This window comes from Oxyura jamaicensis, chromosome 2 (assembly GCF_011077185.1).
Source record: "Oxyura jamaicensis isolate SHBP4307 breed ruddy duck chromosome 2, BPBGC_Ojam_1.0, whole genome shotgun sequence".
NCBI lineage: Eukaryota > Metazoa > Chordata > Aves > Anseriformes > Anatidae > Oxyura > Oxyura jamaicensis.
The window spans coordinates 111,451,079-111,469,076 of record NC_048894.1 but is presented as its reverse complement, the minus strand read 5'-3'; the positions used below and the strand labels follow the sequence as shown (position 1 = coordinate 111,469,076).

The window sequence follows — 17,998 nt, the reverse complement described above, 5'->3', positions numbered from 1 at the left end:
GGGGGGGCGCCGTCGGAGGACGCGGAGCTGGAGGCGGCCCTGCTGCTGCAGCGTCCCGAGCGGGCGCGGCTGAGCGAGAACACGCGGCTGGCCACCCGCTACGCCGTGCGCATCTTCCGCGAGTACCTGAGCGAGAAGGCGCAGAGCCCCGACTTCGAGACCATGGACAAAGGGGCGCTGTGCAGGGTGCTGCGCTCCTTCTACGCCGAGGCGCGCTCCAAGAGCGGGCAGCTCTACTCCAAGTCGTCCCTCATCAGCATCCGCAGCTCCCTCAACCGCTACCTCAACGAGCCGCCCTACTGCCGCACCCTCGACCTCACCAAGGACCCCGAGCTGCGCGCCGCCAACCTGACGCTGGCCGCCGTCATCCGCAAGCTGGAGGAGCAGGGCGCCGGGCCGGTGGTGCAGAAGCAGGCCATCACCCGCGCCGACCTCCGCAAGCTCTACACCTGCAGCGTCTTCAGCACGCAGAGCCCCTTCGGGCTCCTCAACAAGGTCTGGTTCGAGACCTGCATGTACTTCTGCACGCGGGGCCGGGAGAACCAGCGGGAGCTGGAGGAGGACTCCTTCGGGCTGGCCGTGGACGAGGACGGCCGCAAGTTCGTCTACTTCAAGGCGTTGGGGCCCTACCATAAGTCGCGCTCGTCCTCCTGGAGCAAGAAGCGGGCGGAGAGCAGCGACGAGGAGAACCTGCCCCGCATGTATGAGACTGGCACCGAGTTCTGCCCCTACGCCAGCTTCGTCAAGTACCTCTCCAAGCGCAACCCCCTCTGCAAGGCCTTCTTCCAGCGCCCGCGGGACCACTGCAGCGAGGGCGACATCACCTGGTACGAGAACAAGGCCATCGGCAAGAACCTCCTGGGCACCCGCATGCAGATGCTCTCCAAGGCGGCCAAGCTCTCCAAGACCTACACCAACCACTGCATCGGCGCTGTCTCCATCGCCACCCTCAACAGCATCGCCGGCATCGGCACCAAGCTGGGGGGGCCGCCACCGCCACACCACCACCACCACCACCACCCCCCTCCCCACCACCACCACCACCTCCTCCACCACCCTGCCGGCGGGGGCTGCTACACCCCCGCTGCCCTCAACGGCGGGCCGCGGCCTCGGCCACCCGCCGCCAACCCCTACGTGCTGCCCAAAGACGGTGACGCCGCGCCGGTGAAGGCGGAAGCGGCCGCGGTGGCCCCGGCCAAGCGGGCCCTCTACGAGGCGGTGTTCCCAGCGGGGGCCGCGGCCGGCGGCGACGCTTGCGGGCCCTCGGCCTCCCCCAAAAGACTCTGCCGCCGCCCCGCCGAGCCCCTGGACGCCGCCGCGCCCGCCGTGGTGGTGGTCTCAGTGAAACACGACCCCCTGCCTCACCTCCTCCCCGAAGCCAATGGGCACAGAAGCACCACCTCACCCACAGTAGTTTCACCTGCTCTTGTTTCCCCCACACAGGTAACCGGAAAAAGGAGAGGAGGAGGAAAAAGATAGAGATATATACAACCCCAAGCTGGCCACCCCGGCCCACTTAGCCTGCGCTCCCCCCTTGCTTGGCCATCTCCCCTGGGGCCGGTGGCAGCGTTCGGGCAGCCAGAGCCCCCCATGAGCCGGCCAAGCCCCGTGGGGAGGTGCCCAGGTACCGTCCTGCTCCCCCTCAGCGGTGGCACCAGTCCTGCGGCTCCCCCTCTCCCTCCTTTTTGCTTTCTTTTCCTCTTTCCTTGTTGCCTTCTTTTTGTTTCCCCCCGTTTCCCCCCCCCCCCCCTTTTTTGTGGAAGATATGAGTTACGAAAGTCGGGCCAAAGTAGTAGATAAGGGCGTCAGATATCATTAGTGTGTGTGGTGTTCTTGATGTGCTAATGAACTATTTGAATAACCTCAAATGCAGGAAACAGCCAGGAGAATACTCAATTACACACTAGTAATGAGGGTGTAATTTTAAACTTCAGAAGTTAACAAGAGGGTTAATATGGCAATTGCATTCATCTTGTATTTGTTTATTTAAAATAGCTCCGTTTCCTGGCAGTGATCCTCTTTTTTTTCTTTTTTTCTTTTTTTATTTTTTTCTTTTTTGTTTTTTTTTTTTATAAGGCAAATTGGCTTTAGTTGCATTAGTTGCCATAGTGGCGCAGTATACAGCAGCAGCACGATTCGGCGGGCTGGGTGCAGCGAGACCGAGTTTGTCGGAGGCGCTTGGCGTGGCCGAGGCGGGCCGGGCGAAGAGGAGAGCTGCCCCCGGCCCCGCGCTGCCAGTCCCCTCTGCCACACGTGCTCCCCGGCTCCTTTTTTTTTTTTTTGATGGCTGGAGCTAAATCACCCCGCCGCGCTTCAATTAGGGACTCGCTACGCTTTTACAGTCGGCTCCGAGTTTGGAAGTCCTTCCAACTCCGTCTGTCAGACTTGTGCAGCTCCGCCGCGCCCCGTAAAACCCCGTGTTCCGGGCAGTAACTTCAAGGCTCGCTGCCCTGCGCGGTCACCAGCCCCCCTGCGACGCGCTGGTGTGGAGCAGTAACAGGGATTTGGGTGGCGGGCCCCGTGCTGTGGGGTGAAGGCAGGTATCCGACATGCCTGAGCTGCTTGCGAAGTGGAAATACCAGTTCTGGACAGAGTGACCCTTTCAGGGAGCTTGCCGGCTAATCAGCCAGCCCCGGGCTAATTGGGGAGGGGAGAGCGGGAGGGGGGCTTTCTGGGCACGCCTGCTGAAGCATCTATGTTCTTTACGGTAGCTGTGACCTCTCCTTTCTCGTGTTTTGTGGGTTTGGGGTTTTTTGACCACTTCAGCGGAGCGCTGCGGTTTGATCTCCTGCTGCGTGGGTCTGGTGTCTCTGAGTGGCTCGGAGGCTCGGTTGCGTGCACATAGTACTTTTGTTCTAGCTTCTTATTTCAGGTATTACATCAGGTACATTTTTGGTGACCTTGAGGGTAATTTGGGAACTTCAGGCGTGGCTTGGCTCCTAGGAAGGTCGTGATCATGAGGATGGGGCAGAGGGACCCGTGGTGATGGAGGGAGCATCGCGCGGTATGCGTGCCCGTAACGCATGGCAAGGTGTCCCAGCCTGTCCCCCAATCCCGTAACATTCCCATAAAGCTCACGTGAGGAGAAATCCAGCTGTCAGACCACTCGTTGTGTGGCTGGCTATCGGGGGGAAAAGGGAGAAGTGGCTCGAATAGACGGGAGCGGACGCGGCCATGTGCTGCCTTCTTAGCTGCAGCAAGGAGGAAAATGAGCAATCAGCAAGGATACTAGACAGTGTGGGTTTTCTCAGTAATTATATGGAAATGTTCATCTCCATTCACAATCTAATGAGCTAAACAAACTGCCCAGCCACTTTTGTAGCTATATCTTGCCTGTGCTACAAAACTCAGTAATTTGAGTCTTTAGGAGAAGGGAGTTTTTTTTTTTTTTTTTTTTTTCTTCTTAATCGCTGCTTCTTGTCGTGCCAGTTTTTAACTCGTGCACTTCTTGGGGTGCAATGAAAAAGCATTGTCTGGGGAATGGGTTTCCCTGGGAGAATGTTAATGCTAAACTTTTTCTCCCTAGCTACCTTTTGTAATAGTTACGCTAATCGAGGGCCAGGGCATTTCCTGGGGAAATTAATGACTGGCTGAGGTTAATGGCCCAAGGCACTGCCTCAGGCCATCAACTCTCCCAGCTGGTCATTAATCCCCAGGAAATGCCCTGGCCCTCAATCGTTATTGCTTAATTATAAACAAAGACTTTCCAGGCCTTTTCGCTGAATACATCTCATCAGGCAACGTGACACTAAATTCCACTGTTGACAAATATCACCGATTTCTTGAAAACACCAAGGTCAGGAGCTCGTGGTTCGTTGGTCGTGTCTGCAATTATTCGTCCAGGGGACAGATTCTGCTGCCCCTTGGCAGGTGAAACACCCCGTTGAGTAAATACCAGCGCAGTGAGGGGACTTGTTAGCATCTTTATGCTGTGTGTGTGTACGTGTGCTTTCTGATAGCATTAATACCTTAAGCAAGGTATGGAGGAGGTTACATGGAGGCACGAAACTGAAGGTATTGAATTTGCACTGGCTGCAAACTTTAAGAACCTGAGCAAGGATATTAATTTTACTCTCTCCTGTCGTGGCTGCTCCCTTCTTTTGTTTTAGCCCCAAGATGTGTTTGTAGCGCTTGGTTTGCAGGAGCCTCCTCCAGAGCTGGGGAAAGGTGCATCAAATGCTCACCTTGACCCAACGATTGCTTTTGGTTGCAGCTGTGAGAGCAGCATTGTACAGTGTATTTTAAGCATACTGTGCCATCATGGCACAACTTTCTTTTCAGTCCTTATTTGCTCTGAAGTGTAGCAATTTTCCTGCCACTGACAGCAGTGCTTCAGCTCAAGTTGATGACAGAGGGATGTAATTTGTCTGTTGTTCATCTCTCGCGTTACTGAAAGATGAACAATAGCTAAAGTTTAAGCCTTTGATGCTACAGTCTGGTGGTAGCTGTTGAGATTTATAGGTCTGGTATGTGCTGAACTTCCTGCGGTAGAAATTCCCCAAAATAGGTCTAAGGAAATACATGGGGTTATGCCATGGGTGAGGGGAGTCATAGGTCGCTTCAAAATGCTTCTGTTACATTGATTCTGTGACTCGGATGAGTTTTTCTGGGCAACTTCTGAAGAGTTTCATCGGCTCTTAAGATACCTACCAAATGTTTGGTCATTTTAGCATGGCTCACATGCGTTTGTCATGGGTGTTCTGAGGGATACCTGGAGGTTTTTTTCTTTCTGGTTTCAGCCCAGGGACGGCTTTTTGTGTGTGTGTGTGTTTTTTCTTGATCTGGCACGTGTTTTTTTCATTGCCTTACGCTTTCTTTGAAGGGGGCTTACTTTGACCAGATCCAGAAATCTTGTTCTGACTGCGGGTTTTGCAAAACAGTAGTACATGATGAATATAAGCAGAGAGCAGGCACAAACTGCAACAAATCAACGTAATTAATAAGTTAGTCTAGCTCTCTTTAATCTTTTTCCTTTGGAAGTGGATAAGAATCTTTCTGCTTAATGTTTGCTCTGAGAACATCCCACGTTTCCCTAAGACAGCCCCAAAAAAGGCTTCTGTTCTGTACAAATTTTTTTGGTACTCTGTCCAGGATCATCACTAGGAGCTTTCCAAGTGTGCAGAATAGGAGAACTCATCAGAAAGCTCCAGGGATGCTTCGGGAAGCAGCGTTAGGATGCTGGGCTTTATTTCTATACAGATAATAGATGGGGCAATATCCCTATCTTAACGGCTTAAAGCACAGCAGCTATTAAGACTGATGACTTCTAAATACCTTGTTAGTTCTCGTGGGAGTATATCTGCTTACTTAGTTTCCGAGGTTAGTTGTGGCTGTGCTACTGCCTAGTGAGTGCCATCCTCTTTGATTAATGGGCTATCAGAGTTTGCAGGAAAACCTAGGGTTTGCTAGGTGTCTCTTAAAAGTAGCACTGACATTAAAATCTTCAAGTGTGAGGGTTAAAAGAACAATAAAAACTGTACCTACTTTACAGGCTGTTTGTTTCTTGGTTGGTTTTTGGTTATTGTTTTGTTTGTTTTTTCTTAATTGGATTTTTTTTTTCCATTAGAGTTACAGATGTGGAAAGTGATCAGCTGTAGGAGGTACCTATCGTACCTGCTGGTCATTAAAGTTGCTCTTAAATGCAGGGGAGGCAGGGGTATCACCCCCAGGCCAGTGTTCTTATAAGCCTCCGTAGCAAAATCTTGGCTATTGCTCTCTTCAGCCAGTTGGTGCTGTAACTCTCAGTTCTTCTAAAAAATCGTTGAACAGAGCTGGTTTTTTTTATTATTATTATTATTTGATCTTATTTTTTGAAGATGGTAAGATATCCCAAACTGTGTTCCTTATAACCAACAGGAGGTTTGTGGGAATATGAATGTGCCCCAAGACAAGCTCAAGAGAAGCAGAATAGATTGGGGTCAGTGATCTCCTTTAGGCTCTGGGGGTTGTGCTCGCGCTGAAATGAATGAAGGGAGCTGGTCTTTCTTTCCTGGAATGGAAACGCTCTGTTTGGGTCGGCTGCTGGGAAGGAGATTGCTTGAAGGTGACTTGGGGTGAATTTCTGTGAAGATGTGGGAATGGTGTTTTGTTACACGCAGGTGGAATTTAGGTTTTGGAGTATGAAGTCTAACACACTTGCTGTATTGTCTTTGCAGGTGGTCTTAGATGCAGTGGGGTGATATATTGGAGAAATTACATTATGTAACAATTTCAGGTGGTGATTTCATCCAGTAGCACGTCAATTCTTAAAATACTTTTACTTCTTGGAAATTAGACTACTTTAAGATATTTGCACCATGTGAACTAGTCAGAAACTTGCCTAGGCCAGCCTTCAGTGACGCTGATAAGAATGCAAGAGGCGATCCGTTTTGGTCAAACCAAATGAGGATGACCCTTTTCATAAAATTAGGGGGAAAGCAGCATTGCTGGAGTGCTGCTGTATTTTGACACTCCTGCAATTGTACAGAATCTGAAATGACTAAGTTGGTACTCTGCGAACATCAAAGGTAAGCTGCACAAACTTAAAGGCAGCGGAGGTGTGTTGTTTTTTTTTTTTTTTTCTTTTCCAACAAAAAAGTCTTCTGTGATTATCCTGTAAAAGATTTCCCATTGCCCAGTGCTCTCCTGCTAGAGAGCAAGAGATCAGAAACTGCTCGGTCTAATTGGTGAGTCTGTATGACAGTGAGCTGCCTTATTTCATGTGTGGTGTAGAAATAAATGAGTGCTTAAACCCTTTGAAACACACCACTACTGCACAAGCCATAGGCTGTAATTAAATTGAATGTGGGGTTGTATTGTCTTGAGCCCTTGGCTATAAACTTGATAACAGACCATGGTACACCCACTATTGTGTTAGAAGCTGGAACCTAATTAGCTATGTTGTAGATTTTCAGTCACTTTCGAAGCCCTTCTGTTCGTCCTTTTCCCAGTGTCCCTTTTTCTTATTATTTTGCTTTTCTGTTTCTGAAGCAATAAAAGCACCCTGCTTTTCAGGAGGAAATCATTAAGGGCATGTAGCCAGATATGTACGTGCAAGATAATTCTATATCGCATTTTTGGATTCAAGGGACAAGTGTTAGTAACTGCATTTTATCTGATGCAGAAGAGATTTATTAATGTTGTGATAGTAAAAATATATAATCATGCTTTCGGGGAATGCTTTGTAAGTCTCTCAGGCGTTCGAGGGGGGAGGAAGGAAGGGATTGCAACTCTTCTCACAATACCTTGATCTGAAAGTAATGTCGGAAGACACAAGATTGAATTCTGTTCTCGTTGTTTTTCAGGATTATCCACACAGAAAAATGGCTCTTCCAGGCTTTTAGAGATTCACGTGCTTTTGCACTCAGCCAATTTTAGTTGGTTGATCTGAAAACCTTCAAACTTCCTAGGGACTTAATCCCTAATGAGGACAAGTGCCTTTGATCTGTTCTTAGTGCCATTTTTAGTTTGGGAAATAATCAAAGTTGCAGCGCAGAGATGCAGTGTGTACATTTCCAGTAAATTCTCAGTTAATTGATATGCCTACTGATTGTGCCTGTCTGTACGCTTCTGTGGCTAGGACGGATCATTGCAGTTGGACCTGGGGGTCCTGGAGGTGCCAGACCCCCACGTTCTGCAGTCCTCTCCTGGCTTTTTGTTGGGAGCCAGGGGAGCGTGGAAGGACGAAGCCCAGGGATGCTCAGGAATGTGTGGGGATGCTGAGGGGTGCACAGGGTGAGGGCAAAAAATAAATCTCTCTATGGGAGGTGAGGCACAAGGATGAATTCTGGCTTTCCTTCTGTTTCTGTATCCCAGAGAGCTTGTGGAGGCACTAGGGCAGTTTCTGGTCTAGCATTCGTGTCTAGCATGGTGCTCTGTTCCACTCCCTCCTCCTCAAGCACCCAAAACCAGCATCTGGCCATGCTGTCATTTCTTTTAGTCTGTGGGTTTTGTTTTTGATATGGGGAGTGGGAGGAAGAGGAGGCTGTGAAGTTGTGACTCCTGTGCTTGGTAGCTCTAATGAAGGGGCTGCAGCTCACAGACTTCCCCGTAAATTGGCACCTGTGTACACTGTTACTACTTCTGCATCTGCCTGTCAGAAATGCAGTGCGTCAATGAATGACTTCCTTAAAACACCACCGTATTTTAAGCTCCTCTTTTTCTGTGTGTCCATTTATGTATCCTTAAAAATAGGGATTGCAGGAGAAATCTAATTTCTCAACCCTTTAGCTGAACCCTGAGCTTTTAGCAACTGCAGTTACATAAATAATGTGTGTGTTGGTACGTATGCGTATATGTGTGTATATTTGTATACATATAAATATGCTGCTGTCACTGCCGTTGATTTTTCTCTGTATGTTTCTGATAGGCTTCAAAAGTGGCGGGGAGGAGGTGTTCAGAAGCAAGACAGCATGCTCCATCTGACGTTACTAAGGTCGGATAGAGTAGTCTTGAGCTGATACTCAGATTTTGGGTTACCAGCCACGAAGCCCATGCCCATCTTGCTGGCGTGAGGTGCCTGCAGCGCACCCGAAGGAATGGCCAACTGCACCAAAACTACTGCATGCAATCAGTGGCTAATTACCAAGCGTCCTATGGCTTGAGGCTCATCTGGAAATGAAGCAGCAGAAGCATGTGGGGGGGAATGGCGTATGTGGGTTTGGCACGAAAGAGGAGGGGAAATCCGCTGGTGTTGCCCTCCCCACCTGGATTCTTCTTGGGCTGGGCTGAGGCTTCCTCCGTGTGCCTGCAGGCTGGAAGCAGGGAAGGTGAGGTGGGCTCAGGAGTTACCTCCCTTCTCCACCCAGCCTTCCCTCGTACCAAAATCACACTGCCCCCAAGCGTGTGAGTTGCCCTAAGTGCTGTAATTAACCCACATGGCTCTGATGCCAAGCTTGGAGGACCTGATTTTGATGGTTAGGTTGGCAAGCTGGAAAGTGTAAATGGGAACACAGATGTCGTAACAGACAAACCTACAGGCTGTAGCATGGATGATGCGTGAATGTCAGATAAAGAAGGAACCTGCCTGAATTAGATGCATTTTTAAGGGCTTTCCTGTGTTTCTAATAATTTTATTACTAACGGCATTCACAGTGTATACTCGTGGGCTGTTCCTTTTGTCTTCATCATGGATATCACAGGTAGCTAGAGAAATTGCAGACCGTGTTTGCTTCGATTTAGAGAGATGAGGCTTTCAGTAGGTTTTTATCGAGTTTGAGTACTAGTTCCCATCTTTGGTTTATAAAATGTGTTGCCCTTTTCCTGTCATCATAACACCAGTTTCTAAAAGCTCTCCCTAGACCCAGTTAAGACCAGGTTCACGTTTCTAGTTGATTTTTTTAAAAGGTTTTCTGAGGGGAAAAGGTAATAAGATGCTCTAAGTGTGTGGGTTTTGGCAAACAACTGGCTGAGAAAGAATTGTGTAGCCTCTCAGTATCATTTACGCCTTCTTCGTCTATTGCCTTTTAATTTGGTAATGCTGAAGTAACTATTTTGCTGATTATATCTCTGAAAATAGAGTTTCTCTGAAAAAGCATGCTCTCTCTAAAAATACACAGTAGTCAGTGGCCGGCAAACCCGATCGCGAGGACTGCGGGGAGCGGCTGTTCTGACGGCGGAGGGGGTCACGCACAGCCCTGTAGCACTCCCTTCTGTACCACTGGCTGACGTCGGTAGGAAAGAGATTTTCTCCAGTACAAACGCTTTAAAAGTTTATATTCTTTAGCGGGAATTGCAGTGCAAATCCCTCCTCGCTCAGCCTTTGACTCCAGCTCTTTTGCCTAAGTGCTGTTTGAAAATAAAACAGGTAGAATGGGACTGACGTGGGTTTAGGTGCCAGGCTTTAAAAATAAAAAGAAAAAACACTGCTGGAAAAACTGTTTTTGAAGCTGCTGCCAATCCAGAGCACCATGTGTAACATAGTTAACGTTTGACTTTTAAGAACCAGAGACAACTTTTTCAGAGCACAGTGTAAGTTTTGCTTTCCTTCAGAGGCATTTGAAACACTTCTGTAACAGCATAATTTATGTGTTAAAAAAATAAATCTCTAGAATACCTTGCAGATTACCTTAAAATAAAATAAATTAAGCATTATTTTTGAAATGCACCTCCACTTGTCAGCTGCTTTGAAATTGAACATTCCCAGTCTTTTTGGTGTCCTTTATGGAGGAACTGCATACAAGTGTTTCCATTAAAAGTACTTCTGGACCTAAACTGCTCCATTTGTCTTTAGGAATTTGAAAGTATCAAAAGTGAGGAATGCCACAACAAAGAAAAAATAGCCAGGTTCATTTTAACCAGCAGATCCAAGTTTGTTGAAATGGGTATCGAATTTAATATGTGGTGATGCAAATAATACTAAATGTAGCATGAATGAATGTGCTAGTGCATTGCGTTGGTATGTGGAAGTAGCACAAAGCTATAATGTACACGGTGAAAGTATCCACATAGCAGAAAGAAGGATAACAGAATGCTTTTTTCCAAGTTTACTGTGGTAATTCATTAGACAAGGATTCCTCATGCCCGTGCCGAAGTGGAATTTTAACCAGTTTTCTTCAGTATGCTGTGTTCACCGCAAGGCTGCTAACAGGTGCACTCAGGATCACCAGTGTAAGAGTGGGCTAGGTTTGCAGTGCAGAATAACGATGTGGCAGTAACTGTTGCAGTCATGTAAAATGTACAGAGACGCTTTTAGAAGCTTATTTGGGTTATTTCATTTGTTGAGAGGTACCAAAGCATCCAAAGCAGGTGAAATCCATAATACGTCCAGGTGAAGATACAATAGCTGATAAATAAATGGAGCTATTGTAGATTTCACAAGGCTCGTGTCCACGTTTTAGCTAACTTAGAAACAAACCAAACAAAAAACCCTTCAGTGCTGCTGTCTGAGCAGCGACCGCAGAGCCCTGCCTTGGGGACATCAGGCGCTGGTGGCGAGGCAGCCCGTGGCTCCCTGAGCCCCCTGGGTTTTCCTCCAGAACTGTAAACAAGTGCTGTAAGGAAAAACTAAAGCATTGCCACTTCCCCCCACAAACACTCTGTAAAAGCCGAAAAGCTACAAAGCAAGAGTGCAGTCTGAAATTGTTTTATTCTCTTTTAATGGCAGTGGTGTGAAATTGCCGTTATACCTGAATGTGAGAAAAGAACGGGGATGAGCCCTCAGCTTGCTGGCTTCCAGATAGATCAGGGCCAAATAACTGTGCCAGCTGGGTTTTGGAGCTAGGATGTAGGAATTTTGTGGTAAGGAGAAGAGCTGGAAAAACACTGACATAGGAAATGAAGAAGAGAGGGAAAGCAGGGTGAGAAAACGTTACCCATCTCATCGTCACAGCACGTCAGGCAGGACCTAGATTCACTTCTGTAGGGCCAGTGCACTGCTGCTGGGTTAGTTTGGTGGATTCAAGGGGTGGGACATAATGCTTCTGTTTGAAATGGGGCTAGAATTAGAAAACTGGAAAATTTGCTCTTCTTAATACTAAATAACACCAGTAAAAAGGCACTGGAACACAATTTGATCAAGGAGAAGATAGGAGTGGCAAAGAAGAACTGTGTGTTTTCATTAGAGCAGAAGTGCTAGAGCAAAATGTCAAAGAGTAGTAGTGGTGCTTGTTTTTTGGGGGCAGTGGGGTCTTGGTTTTCTTCAACTTCCAAGTCAGTTAAAAGAAACTGAGTGTGATGTAAATTAAATACACTGTATTCTTGAATTTGGAAATCAGAATCTAAAAGGTTTTATTTTCTTAACCTAAAAAATGAGACGCTTCAGCCCGTGGTTGCCTATAGAGCTTTGTTTCACAGTAAGTGTTGGTTCTTGGGTATGCATCCCAGAAGAGATCCACTGTCAGCACTGCGGTAAAATGGCATATAAGCATTGTGTTGGTTTCTATTCCTAATGGACAATAAACTAGTTTCCTCAAGCTACTTGAAATACTCCTTGTAAGCTAAAGTGTCCAGATCAATTTCTCATTCACATCTTATTAAAACTCAGTGAGGAAGTTGGGAAAACATGGTTTTGATCAAAGTGCTGCACGAGCTGGTGATCTACTCCATTAATCTTTAAGCTACTTCATAAAATAACTCAAGAGAACCCAGTGGGTTCCTGCTTCCACAGAAAGCTTTATCCCACCTGGGTGCCACGCGGGCTCCCGCAGCACCACGATGCGATGGGAGCCTTACTGGGACCGGGACTGGGGTCTGGGTTCTCCTGTGTCTATCTGGCTCATGGTTTCCTAGTGAAATACTAGCTTTGTTAAATTTCTACTACGAAGAGCTGCCTGCATCTAAAATTACTTGTGTATGCTGGTCTATGCTGTGTGCTAATGCCCGTGTTTTCATTGCGTAGTCAGTTCCTGCTATGTATCACAACTTTAAGTGCTTCGGTGGTGTGCTTAATCAAAGTGCGTTGTTTTTTCCCCTTAAAGAAACAAATGCGGGGGCACAGCTCTGAGACGTCGGGAATTCCTTGTTGGGTCTGGTGGTAGGTGGCTGGTTGCTAGCTTTCAGCACGTAATTCTTCTGAAGTAGTTAACTGCTCTCGTACTGTAGTCCATTTTTCATAAACCCATTTTAAACTTTTATACAGAGTCTTTTCAGATCTGTCTTCTATCAAGCTTCTGCCTGTGCCTCTTAATGAGGAGAAGACCTCAGATCAGTGTTTGAATCATCTGGTTCCCTACTCTGTGTGTAGCTGTATCAAGACAGATAATCATGCGCTCCATTATAAACTTCTTCCAGGAGAGGTGTTCAGCTGATCAGCAGTGCTTTTGGCTGGCAACGGCAGGCAGATGCTTTGAGTGCTGTTGCAAATCAGTAGTATTGTTTCGGAGACACTGTCGGATATGCTATTTTTGCCGTGCCGTGAGAATAAAAGCTCTGTGTTTTGCTGCTGGGGGAAATGAAGCACCCGAGAAGCAGCCGACACAACATAAGGCCTCCCGGAGTGAGAAGTGTCCCCGTGTGCCAGCGGGACCGTCCCGTAAGAGTGCTTCGAGGGAGAGATATGAGGGTGCTGGGGATGGGGTAACAGCTGATTTGAGGCTGAAGGGAGGAGATGGGCTCTGAGCTGAGCGAGCTGATAAGAGATGTTATCAGGATGCTCTGGCAATTTTAGCCCAAAGCGGGGTGTGGAAGGAAGTCCTCATCCATAGTAACAGAAAGCTGTGAGTTGTTCTTAAGGCTGTTTTTTGTGACTTAGGGGAAAGGTAGTGGTCTCAGGCGGGACCCTAGTGGATGAGTGTGGTCACCGCTTCCTCCTCCTCATCCCCGGGCAGGGGGAGGAAGAGCTGCCTTCATCCCCAGAGGGGAGCAGCTGCTGGACAAAGCACGGTGGTGGCAGTGGTGCGTTGGCTGTTGGGACAATCTGCTGGGCTGGGAACGTGTTACGGAAAAGCAGCAGACTCCTGTACCAATTTAAGTGGAAAAACAAGACTAATGGCTAAATTTGTCATCTTCATGTTTTTTGCTTGTTGTGAAAAATAGCCGTTTGCTTCTCTATCCTCCTGGCTTTACCATCTCCTTAATCCAGCTGCTCTGACTTTTACTGATGGCTTCTTGCGTCTAATCAGTTCTTAATGAAGCAGAGGGGTGTATTTTATTCTGTCCTGCATGGGCTTCTTTTTGTCACTCTTTGTTTTCCCTCCACTCTGATTCCACTCCAGGCTAAAATTATTTCCAGCTGAGAAGGGCTGGATGTGTGTTGTTGCACAGCAAAAATGTAAATGGCCCTACAGATTTGCTTGCAAACAGCAGAACATATTTTCCCTCTGTTTCCCACATCACGTGCATGCGAGGAAGGGTCATCTGGGGCCAGACCCAAGGGCTGGCTGTCCTGGTGCCCCATCCCCAGACCGGTGGCCAAGAGCAACCGCAGTAGAGGAGGATTGGAAACGGGCAAGGAGGCAATCGATGCTTGTGATGGGCTCGGATGCTTCTTGTGTGGGTGCTATAAAAAAGCTTGCCAGTTCCCCTCAGAGGTGTAAATGGCGTGGCAGGAGGAGACTAATTATTAAAGATCAGATGTTAATACGATGGTGTTGGGTCTGTGGGGTGAACGGACCCCTTTGCATCTTCTTCTCGAGCTGTTTTGATGGGAATGTTGATTACAGACAAGGTAAACTTGTTTGTACTTTATTCATTAATGACAAACTATAAGCTGCCCTGCCTCCCCTCCCCACAGGCAAGGCACTTGAAGAAAAGCCAGGCAATTAAAGTACTTAAGACAGTAATTACAGTCAAATATACAACAAAAATAAAACCATTGCACAGGATTTTTTTTTATGCTTGGTTTTGTTCTCTTCGTTTATTAAACCACAACTCTTGCCTCACGGTCGAACAGGAATGTCTCAATTGGTGACACCAAGGCATGCGACAAGCTTGCCTCGGTTCACTTGGGTGTTTAATAGCCTCCTTGAATAGAAGCTCGTACTGGCGAGGTCTTCATGGCTCTGAAATCCACTTTTTAGATGTCTTATTAGGTATATAAAGCTGGCACATCCCTGACTCTTGGCACTGATCAGTAGGGGCATGAAACCAATAGTCTCGTGAGACTTGTATTTTTTCACTTTTCTGATTCTCACTGTACAGGGAAGAGCGTTTCTGAGGTTACTGCGATGCTGAGGAGGGGAAGACTGAATTGGCTGGCTTCAAACATTGTAATTTACCCGGTGCATTTTAAAATTCAGAAATAAGCATCCACAAAGTAGGGTTGTTGTGAATCTATCTAATGAGTTAGTGTAGTGCAGCGTGAGCCTGCGTGTGTGCCAGCTGAACGTATTTTAAGTGGAGTTCTTAGTGACTTGAGTATTCCAGATAAAGTGGGCTTTAAAAAGAGAGAAACGTAGCAGTAATGAGATCCAGCTGGTGTACATAAACCTTTCACATTACATTACATAATTAAGTTGGTAAGTAATGTATGGGGAAAAGTTCTTGTTGCTTATTCTTTTGTACTGGAGTTTTACAAGGCTATATAAACACTGTAAGTATTTAACAGGGGAAAAGCAGGATTAAAAGCAAACAGCAGAAGATGGATGGTGTAAAAATGTCCTAAAACAAACGTGCAGTATTACCCTCGTGATATTTAATATTAAATGTCCGAAACTTGACAACGTTCTCAATGTTGGAAGCGATCTTTTAAGATCATTTTCTAATTGATCGGTTTGATTACCGTGATTGGTTTGAAGGCGAATTGTTTTCTGCTGAACAATAGCAGAACACGCATCCCCCGAGGGATGTTTGGGCCAGGCTTTCTGATTCAGTGAAATCTACACCGCTGTGGTATTCAAAGCAGGGTACAGGCTCATAGGCTCCTTACCATAACTTAACAACCTGTTCTCTTTTTAACAAACTGTAATTAAAGAAACATAAACTACATCTTCATGTATTTCGACTGTAGAGCATGGGAGAGGAATGTGGGAAGGAATTCTTCATACCGCTGTGAGTGTAGTTGCCTACCTTGCAGTTGTTTCATAAACATCCTAGAAAGCTTGTGAAAAATACCGAATGTGGAACGTGCCAAAAATGGTTAAAATGCTAGACTCTGTACTCTGGCAGACAAGCCCTGGCAAATCTTGGGTTGATGTTGCTGCCCTCAGCTGCCCTCCTTCCTTACTGAAGCTGTTTTGCTCCCTTGCGGAGTCAGCAAAAGGTACAGCCGTGTGCCTGGGCTTCAGCCGCTGTGCTGAGCCTTGGTCAATGGCTTTTGGGGGCTGTCACTGTCACCAGCACCATGCTGCCTGGTCGGTGACCCAGCAGGCAGGTGGCCCCTGCTTTGCCAGCGCCCCTGGGGAGGGGGATGCTCACTTCCAAGGAGCAGTCCCAAAGTGCCCGGCTGTTCGAGCGCCTCAGCTCTCCTCATTCAAAAAGGGTGGTCAGGCAGGTATCCTACCTTAGGTAAAGCTTAGGCTGTTGCTCTTGTAAAGAGTGTAAATGAGGATAATTGCCCTTTTTTAAAAAAAAAAAAAAATAATGAGACAAGCTATTTGAGATGTCTCAATACCTGTTAACCAGTTAAAATGACAACTTAATTTCCAGCTGCTGTTACCGGTGCTGGCCTCGAGCTGCTCAGGCTGGGCGCTGTGGTGTATCTGCGTTGCCTTCCCCAGAAGGAAAAGGGAGTTTTGAACCATACATAAACTTTCACTTGCATGAGAGCTATTCAATGAGAGGTGAAAGGAGCACTCAGGATATAAGCGAATACAAATAATCTTCTGGTTTTGTGGGTTTGTGAGTTCCCATAAATCAGTCGGCAAGTTCCCAGTCCTTGTGACAACCACATGTCCCATGCTCCGACATCGCAGCCACCACAAAGCCCTGGTGAAGGGTGCAATCAGCCCATAATGAGAGCAGCAGCTCAGATGAGTGGCATTTAAAAACCAGGGTGCTGTCCTGCACATTTCTGACTTGTTTTTTTTGCAGACTGCCAGTGTACTGATGGACTTTTAAAAAATCTCCTTCTCCTCTGTGCTGTCTGTGTTGCCTCTTGCTGCTTGACAAAGCAACAAAAATCCACAGTGGGACTTTCTGCAGGAAAAAAAAAAAAAAAGGGCTGAAATACTTTAGGGGCTTGTTCATAAGAATTTGAAGTGACTTGGTATTTTGTGCTGCTTGCTTTTAAGGAAAAGCTTGTGTTAATGAGCATTTACTGTGAAATACAGAAAATAAATTGGTTAAAAACGAGAAGGGGCGCAGCGAGGCCGGTCGCGTGTCTTCTGGACCTGCCAGGCAGTGGGAGCAGCAGCCAGTGGTGCTGGTCGGGATGTCCATGAGCATCCAGCACCTCGTGGGCTCATGCTGCATGAAATGGCCTCGCTTGGGGCTCTCCCCGATGGGGCTCCCTGCCCAAAGACCCGGGCTGACCCCACTTGGCTGGAGAGCAGGGGGATCGCGGCGCGAACAAGAGCCGCTTTGTTCTGCATCCTGGATGCACTCTGATTAAACCCCATAGTCATGAGGATGGATTTAGTGGTGCGCTCTCGCTCTCTTTGCATTGCACAACAGCACAAACACCCAGCGAGCTAGCAGATTTGATCCGTGTTCCCTAAGGATTGTGAAATTCTGGCTGTGTATAAATTTGCTGGCTGAATTTGGAGCATGATTAATGGAGGGGACCTTGCCTCCTGTGGAAAGCATGACTTCCCTTCCTGCAGGACCGCAAGGCAGATGTTCTCAGTCTGCAAACTTCTTCAGTCTGCTGTCCTTAACATGGTTTGGGTTCACCTTCCCTGCTGCATGCTTGCTTACTGAAGATGTTTAGCTGAAATGCAAAATAAATTTATTTTCTTTAGCGTTTGGGTCTAGTGCTGGCTTACAAGAAACACAGAGCAATGAATGCATGTTTTGCACTGTTTAGGAGCTTTCTAAAATACTCCAAAGTCTGCCGTGTTTTTTTGGTTTTGTTTTCTTGTTCTGTTTCCTCAATCTGCCGTTATAAGTGCACTTTCTCTTGCTAATCTGCTGCCTGAAATACTCTTTGTTCAGGAAGGCAAGTCTATTTCTGTTGTAATCAGGGCTAAGAATTCAGCTGCAGGGTCACTCTGTGGTACTGCAGAGTTCACTGACCACGTTTTGCTGCTGGCAGTCCTAGCTTTGGCCCCTTTACACAGATCAATGCCAGGCTAACCCCATTTATTGCTACTACTGAATCAAAACTCTGCTGCTCCTATTTAATTTAGCTCAAAATAGATGTAATGCAAGCAAGCGTTAGCATGGCAAAAGAGCTAGGAGAAGGGGGGGTGGGAGAAAAAAGGCATTCAGTTGTTTGGGTTGGTTGTTTTTTTTTGTCTGTTTTGTTTTTTTTTTTAATTCAAAATACCGAATGGTGCCAGGCTTCAGATGGGAGGAATTAGTTTGCACTGCATCGTTAGGCCCTTTATGAAAAACAATAGTCATCGTGATTGTAATCTGCACGAGTATTAGAGTTTATCTGGCTGTCTTCGGTTTCCTTTTTGTGTTTAAAAGCTTTTTCTGGTGTCACTGCTACTACTTCAGCTTAGCCATGCGTTCAGCCTTCTTCTGGGTGCTGCAGTCC

The 17,998-nt window shown here is 47.1% G+C and overlaps 1 protein-coding gene across 5 annotated transcripts in view; it reads left to right on the top strand.

The window, feature by feature from the left end:
* The window catches only part of KCTD1 (potassium channel tetramerization domain containing 1), a 97,797-nt gene that overhangs the window by 32,586 nt on the left and 47,213 nt on the right, over window positions 1-17,998 (top strand). Inside the window, exon 2 of one of the 5 annotated variants that reach the window (XM_035317479.1) lies at window positions 3-1,443. The exons of 3 other annotated variants lie outside the window; for them this stretch is intronic. In XM_035317479.1, the coding sequence (XP_035173370.1) occupies window positions 3-1,443 (1,441 nt within the window). One more of the 5 variants, XM_035317481.1, reaches the window with a different exon arrangement.